The sequence below is a fragment of the Ipomoea nil genome, unplaced genomic scaffold, assembly GCF_001879475.1.
Source record: "Ipomoea nil cultivar Tokyo-kokei standard unplaced genomic scaffold, Asagao_1.1 scaffold0188, whole genome shotgun sequence".
NCBI lineage: Eukaryota > Viridiplantae > Streptophyta > Magnoliopsida > Solanales > Convolvulaceae > Ipomoea > Ipomoea nil.
The window spans coordinates 751015-758820 of record NW_017616616.1 but is presented as its reverse complement, the minus strand read 5'-3'; the positions used below and the strand labels follow the sequence as shown (position 1 = coordinate 758820).

At 35.0% G+C, this 7806-nt stretch overlaps 2 protein-coding genes across 2 annotated transcripts; both read left to right on the top strand.

Moving 5' to 3' along the window:
- On the top strand, window positions 1–2716 carry LOC109180667 (glucose-induced degradation protein 8 homolog). Its single transcript, XM_019330354.1, has 5 exons — window positions 1–947; window positions 1466–1625; window positions 1697–1803; window positions 2371–2472; window positions 2554–2716. The coding sequence occupies exons 2-5, from the start codon at window positions 1541–1543 to the stop codon at window positions 2671–2673; spliced, it is 414 nt and encodes a 137-aa protein (XP_019185899.1). The 5' UTR covers window positions 1–947; window positions 1466–1540; the 3' UTR covers window positions 2674–2716.
- A 1429-nt stretch (window positions 2717–4145) lies between these two features.
- On the top strand, window positions 4146–7065 carry LOC109180676 (auxin efflux carrier component 5-like). The gene is made up of 5 exons (XM_019330364.1): window positions 4146–4955; window positions 5672–5757; window positions 6368–6525; window positions 6625–6701; window positions 6857–7065. Exons 1-5 carry the CDS (start codon window positions 4237–4239, stop codon window positions 6927–6929), a joined length of 1113 nt encoding a protein of 370 aa, XP_019185909.1. The 5' UTR covers window positions 4146–4236; the 3' UTR covers window positions 6930–7065.
- The last annotated feature ends 741 nt before the right edge of the window (window positions 7066–7806 follow it).

The window sequence follows — 7806 nt, the reverse complement described above, 5'->3', positions numbered from 1 at the left end:
ATTAGTCAATAAGTTAATTACAGTTGACTAGCCTATTGTGTAGGAGTAGTTTATGTCTATCTCTCTACTTTAGTGTTTCAGTTGTAACCTCTTTCGGTTGGAATGAACGATCACTTTCTCATCAGCCTGTCATGGTGGAACTCAAGTAGGGGATGGAGTACAAAGGTACTATTCTTCTCATTCTTAAATCTTAATTTAGGTTTTGGAGGTGAGTTATGCCTTTCAACTATTATTATGCTTCCTCATTATTTTACCATCTTATGATCTCTTTATCATGGAACGAAATGGGGAGGTTTGTTTAGGTGTTATCTTGTAATGAAGGCTTAAGAAGAGAAAGGGATTATGAAGAATACTATTTTTTCTTATCTTTTTAACCTAAAAAAATGGGAAAAGGAGGTTTGTTTTAATGATAAAGGTTGAGCCTTGGTGGAATGGTGGATAATCAGATGACTTTTCCTATACTAAGCTGGAAAATGTATTTATAAGCAAGTCAAATTATTGTACTTATGAACTCTACATTTAACTGTTGAATGATGAATATTACTTTTTGTTGGTTTTCTGCAAGGATTGGTGGAATCTGAGGAAGGTTATGTGTAATGAACAGCTTGTTTCATGCATGTACTGTTGCTGCTGCATTATCTAAGACTACCTGTATTGTAGGGAGGAGTTCAATTTGCAAATTCTCAGCTTTCCCTTGGAAGGCGAGTGTCAACCATGATGGAATTAGAAGCTCTAATTTTAACTTGTTTCTGAATAGTGTTTGCATCAGGTTTTGTTCATCTAAAGAGTCTCAGGGAAAGAATTCTCGATCGCGCAAGTCCAAGCCTGCTCCTGCTTCTCCCCCAGTAATGAAGGAAGAGAGAGACGGTTTCTTTGTTGTCAGGAAAGGAGATCTTATTGGAGTATACAAGAATTTGAGTGATTGCCAGACTCAAGTTGGATCCTCGGTAATTAACCTGATTTTATCATCTATCTAGGAGTGCATAAGAGGCATTTTCTTTGTGCTTGTGAAAGAAAACTAAATTGTGCAGTGCATTTGATTATTTATTATTAATGCTGATAACCTGTATTTCATGCACTGTGGCGATTTTTCTGCATATGAGATGTATAGGTTAATTTTGGGTAGTCAATTATAATATAGTTTCTTGTGAGAAAGAAAATGGTTCAGCTATGATAGCTTGGATAGGTGTTGTCCCCGTAATTAGATATTTATAATGGGTCATGGCACGAGGGGCGCAAACAAGGGTATGGGGCATACACATTTCGAAATGGGGAGACGAGAAGTGGTACTCATCATTTTACTGTTTTATTTAGTACTTTCAGGTTGCAATATTGAAATACTAATGTTAACTTTAGACTGTTTTTTTTCTTACATCAGGGGTGGAAGAGACTTCTGGGTTATAATGTTGCATACTTGCATCTATGCATTTCTGTTTGAATTTATATAATCTATTACTTGTTATAGGCAATGTCTAAGAAAGTAATCACAAGATAAGAGTTGGAGAAGAAGCTGAACAATGTTAGGATTAGAAAAGAGGACATGAATAAACTAGTGATGAACTTCCTAGTCACGGAGGGTTATGTGGAAGTAGTAGAGAAATTCAGAAAGGAATCTGGGACAGAACGTATCCTTATATCATCTTTACTTAGTTGCTGTGTACATTTAAGAATTTTGTTTTTCCTTATGAATAACCAGCTGACATAGATCTTGCAACCATTACTGACTGGATGGCTGTGAAAAAGGCAGTACAATGTGGTGATGTTGAGGATGCTATTGAAAAGGTCAATGATTTGAACCCTAAGGTATGCCTTCCTTTCCTTTGTTGTTGTGGTCATTGAACCTTGTTGGAGCCGCATGCTTGATTAAATTGTTATTTTTTTAGAGCTTCTTATTTCATGTACATGTGGAGAAATCTCTTATCATCTTTCTATTAACTTAGTACTTGTTTGGCCCAGCTTATTTTGTGGCTTATCTATTCCAAAAAGTAGGTGGGTCAAATTCTAAAAATATTAAAAGACATTAGGTTAAATAAGAAGAAAAACCCTATTTTTCAAGAAGCAGCAACATGGGAGCTGTTGCCACAAGGCTTCTTCACAAACTCATAATTCATGTTTTTTTTAATCAAGTTGATTCTTGTTTTATTCAATTTCATGTATTCTTTTACTCATCTTTCTGCCTTGTACTTGTCCACATTTGTACTCACCTTTCCATCTTTTTAAAATCCTCCATTGGTCTTTTAAGTTTATTTTGATAATGAATTTGAAACCAGTATATCTAATTGATATGCTTTCTGGTTCTCATTTTGTAAACAACCTATATATGTTGTGGTTTACTGGTTTTAATATTCCTTTTTTTGTTTGTGTTAACAGAAGCCCCAACTTGTCAAAGGAAATATGCAACTATTCCCAGTGGATCAGCAACGTAGTCAAGCTCTTGAAGTCCATGCTGCATCATTTACCTCATCATTTCGAGTGAGAGAAGCTCCTTGCCACAAATCTTTTATTGACTCTGCTACCATATTTTTTGTTATAATTGGTGTTTAATTTAAACAGATGGCAGGAAATGATAAGGGTTCTATGCTCATTTCATTTGCAACAAAGACCTCATATGTAATTTCATTTATTGTTCTTTACAAGTACCGTAGTAATTTGTATTGTTTTAAAGTGTGTTGATGGATAAATTGTATTGTAGAGTAATGTTGATATGGATTTTAAGCTATAATAGGTACATGAATAAAAAAAAATTAGGGATTTTAATTAAAATAATAATTTTTTTTTTAAAAAAAAGTCATTCGCGACCGTTTCTAGCTTAAAACGGTCGCGGATGACTAATTAATAAAAAAAAAAAAAAAAAAAAAACGCGACCATTTCTAGCTTAAAATGGTCGCGTTTTGCATTAATAAATAAATAAATAAATACAATACGCGACCATTCTTTGTTAAGAATGGTCGCGTAGTACTAACAATGCGCGACCATTTCACAATGGTCGCGTAAAGTCGATGTCTTTCCGCGAGCCTCTCATAGGCAACCATTGTACAATGGTTGCCTATTGTCTTTTACAATGGTAGTGTATCTGCAATTCTATACCAGTGTCACAAAATTTCAGATGTGCCATTTCCATAATCTTTATTGCTAGACTGCATAAATTAAAGGACATAACAAACCTTCTTGGAGGATGGGCATGGGTAATCTTTGTTTACTACTATATAAGACATTCATTCTAAGAAATATTTAGGAAATAAATATTGGATTTATATGTATTTTTATTTTTTATTTTAAAAATCAAAGGAAACATATATTATAGCAAATTCGAAATACAATATGGAGGGATAGACTCCCACAAACCAAGGACAGGAAAAGAACCAGTTACACGTGCTAACACATGAACCACGTGATTCGCTGACCTTCTGACATGACGAATCACGATGTTCCCATGTTACAAGCAATTAAACGACATTGCTTAATAACCAAACTAACATATGGCAAGTCTTGTTTACCAGAATTAAAACTAGAACACAAATTAAGACAATCGGATTCAATAAAAAAATAAGTTTTCTGGCCGATTCTTGATCTAGGATAAAGCTTCCTTAAATGCCAAAGCTTCCGCGAGATACGGGTCGTTATATGTATTTGATTTTATTACTTTTTTATTATCGTAATCAATATTACTATAATTTAATAAATAAAGATTGGAGTTATATGTATTTGATCTTATTACTTTTTTATTATCGTAATCAATATTACTGTAATTTAGAAAATAAATATTGGAGTTAAATGTATTTGATTTTATTACTTTTTTATTGTCGTAATCAATATTTACTGTAATTATATTATAGAATTTTTCTATATACATATTTATAAATATTATGTGTATATACAATGTATTATACAATCATATAAGGAAATACATACATCCGATTAGAGTTTAAACTACTTACTCATACAAAATTTAAAATTTACATTTTTTATTGATTTTTTATGTATAATTCTCTTAGTTAGTATTCATATTTTTAGAATTATAATATATATGAAATACAATTAGAAATAAATCAACTTAATTATGTGATTTTTTTCTATAAATTTATCTAAATATGTACCTGGTTAGTGGTTATATAAAAAAAGTCAATAAAGTCGCTTGGCGTTACAGTATATAACCATCCTTCATTCATTCACTCACCCACACAACAACCTGCGATTACGACAAAATTATTATTAAAGAAAAAAAAAACCCAAAAGATGATAGGGTGGGACGACATATACAAGGTGGTGGTGGCCATGGCGCCGCTCTACGCAGCGATGGTCTTAGGTTACGGTTCAATTCGGTGGTGGCACATGTTTAGACCCGACCACTGTGGCGCCATTAACCGCTTCAACTGTTTCTTCATCCTCCCTTTCTTCACCTTCCATTTCATGTGCCAAGTCGACCCCTACAACATGAACTATCTGTTCATCGCCTCCGACGCGGTGGCGAAGGCAATGGTGGTGGCGGCGTTGGTGATATGGGCTAACTTCGTCAAGAATGGAGGGCTAGACTGGTCGATAACCACCTTCTCCTTGTCCACCCTCACCAACACCCTCGTCGTCGGCGTGCCGCTCATGCAGGCCATGTACGGGAAGCTGGGCTACGACCTCGTCCTCCAGGCGGCGGCGATTCAGGCGTTGCTGTGGTTCACGATGCTGCTGTTCGGGCTAGAGTTCCGGCGGACGCGGTTGGTGCAGATTTCGGCCGCCGCGGATAATGCGCGGCCGTCAATTGAGATGGGGAAAGATCTCGAGGGAAATGCGGAGGGCGGTGAAACTGAAACCGCCGCCGCCGCCGCTGAAACGCCGGCGGCTCCGACCAATGTTGGGCCGTCGTCCGCGTCGTTGATGAAAGCTGTTTGTTTCAAACTTTCCAAGAACCCTAATACTTTTGCATGTTTTCTTGGTCTGATTTGGGCACTCATAGCTAATAGGTATTCTCGAATCTCAATGCTGATCAACGCCAGTACGTTTTACACGAACTCGAGTATAATCTGGATACTATAAATTTTGTTTAAAAGACACTAGTACTAATCATATTGATATTTCATAATTTTTTATAGAGTAAATACCAGCAGAGGTCCTCTGATTTTGGTGGCACTGTCACTTTTAGTCCTCAACTTTAAAATCAATCACTCTTAGTCCTCTTATTTTTTGTTTCTAGCCATCTATGGTCCTTCCGTTAAACTTGACCATCTAATGCTGTTTTCTCAAGGATAATTCAGTCATTTCATAATTAATTTATTAATTATTATGTTTGCCGAGTCATACCGAGATATCCCGACATCGTTTTGGCACAACCTTCGTACCAGCTTTTGTACGCCATTTTGATTCACGGGCTGGTTTTGTACACGTTAATAGCTGGGAAACTATTGTTTGACTATTCTGATGAGGAAATTAAACATAATAATTAATAAATTAATTATGAAATGACTGAATTATCTTTTAGAAAACGGCATTAGATGGTCAAGTTTAACGAAAGGACTATAGATGGCTAGAAACAAAAAGTAAGAGGACTAAAAGTGGTCGATTTAAAAGTTAAGGACTAAAAGTGGCAGTGCCACCAAAGTCAGAGGACCTCCGCCGGTATTTACTCATTTTTTATATATAAATTAATTTAAGGTGATTAAATTGTTGAATTTAATGTCAGGTGGCATTTAACTATGCCTAGCATTGTAGACGACTCTATCTTGATCATGGCCAAGGCAGGCGGTGGTATTGCCATGTTCAGTACAGGTAATTAATCACATCATACCAATAATTATGTTTCAGTTGTGACAGATTACTAGCTAGTTACCTAATAGTATATTCACAATTTTTTTATATAGATGAATTCTTTAGACAAATGTTTAAAAAAAAAAAAAAAAAAAAACTGATTGGTGGAGGAAAAACGGTGCCACTAACGACACAGTTACTCCCAAATTGAAGAACGGCATCGTATTGGACCCGTGTCCACCTTGCAAGGTAGATACGGGTCCATAGCATAACAATTGGTTAACCTATTAGTTGGGTAATTATAACATTTCAAGTTCGAGTCCAATCACTTGTCAACTATGGACAACTTAAGTTGTTTTAGGTCTTTATAAATTAGTGCTTGTCCAGTGCACAACATCAAATAGTGGTCAATAAAAGACTCTCCCGGTTAAACATGCCAGGTTTTTCTAGTGTGATTTTATATAAAATGTTAATTCCTCTCGCAGATAATGACGGCAGATTTCTCACCTTAACCAAAATATTATATATATATATTCCATGTCATTGCGAACATGTTCACCAATGTTGTTAATTAGCTGCATTTTCCCTAATTAATAATCTTTAATTTTTTTTTTTTTTGCATGTTTTATAGGGCTTTTCATGGGGTTGCAAGACAAGATAATATCTTGCGGTGGGGCTTTAACCGTGTACGGTTTAGTTCTCCGGTTCCTAGTCGCACCGGCTACCTCGGCGATCGGTGCCGGATTGTTACGCCTGCACGGTGACGTCTTGAAAATAGTTATAGTCCAGGTAATTGATAGACAACAATATAATATTAATTCAAGTAAAAAACAGAATAAGTTTTTGTTAATTAATTAATGTGATTGATATTCTTCTATATATGTACAGTCTGCGTTACCGCAAGCTGTGGCGGCATTCATTTACGCCAAAGAATATGGACTGCATGCTGACGTTCTCAGCACAGCGTAAGATTTTTCATTAAATAAAAATATTTAAATTTTATTTCAAAATTTATAATAATTCTTCCAAAAGGCTGAACCCCAACCCTACAAAATTTATAATAATATATATACATGTGGGGAATTTTAATGTATATTTTTCTTTGTTTTAATTTGTGCAGGATTATCATTGGCACCCTCCTTTCTTTACTGGTGTTGATCGGATATTACGTTATTCTTGAACTCTTACCTTAATTAATATCTTTATGGGACATCCTTAATTAAAATCTGTAAGGGACATTTTCAAGAGATGTAACATTACCTAGATTGTAAAATCAATGTTTTATTATTTTTTTTATATGAAATTACTAATTAAAGGTATTTGTGACAATAGCTTATTACAGTGGTAGCAGTTGACTAGTTGATGACCAACAACAGCACTAGCAATAATAATATAAGTAATATATGTAATATAGTGTTGGAAAAAGGAGTTTTATTTGACAAAATGAAAGCAACTTTTGTTTTGCTTAAAATGTCTTCTTTTTTTTTTCTCTCTAAATAAAAATTGATGGAGATATTAATATTGTAATAAGGATTTTTTTTTTAAAAAAAAATGAGTTGTAAGGTAATAACATATTCAATCAACCCCACCCGGGCCCGTCAGAGCATCTGGGAGGTTGTAAATCATGGTAACTCACAGAGGCTAGACATCTACTTACTACGCACAAGAAGTCCCCCCTCACTTTGAGAGGTTGCTCCCACACTGTTGCTGGCTGGTGAGACTCGCACTACAAGAAATTTCACATTTAGTGACAATAGAAGTTGTCACCAAAACTATCGATTTAGGTCACTATTGAAATTAGTGACCAATTTTTGAAGTCGTCACCTGTCGTCACTATATCCTCCGTCACTATTGTAGTAGTGACGACTTTTAGAAAACTGTCACAATTACTGCAGACTTTTGTGACAATGTATACGCTCACTAAAAGTAGTATTTGAGTGATTATAATAGCGGTCACAATAAATGTACATTTTGTGACCAAATATGTTATTACAAAAATTGATCTAGTGACAACTAAAGTCGTAACAACAATCCAATTTCTTGTAGCCATCATCTTCGTCACTAATATCT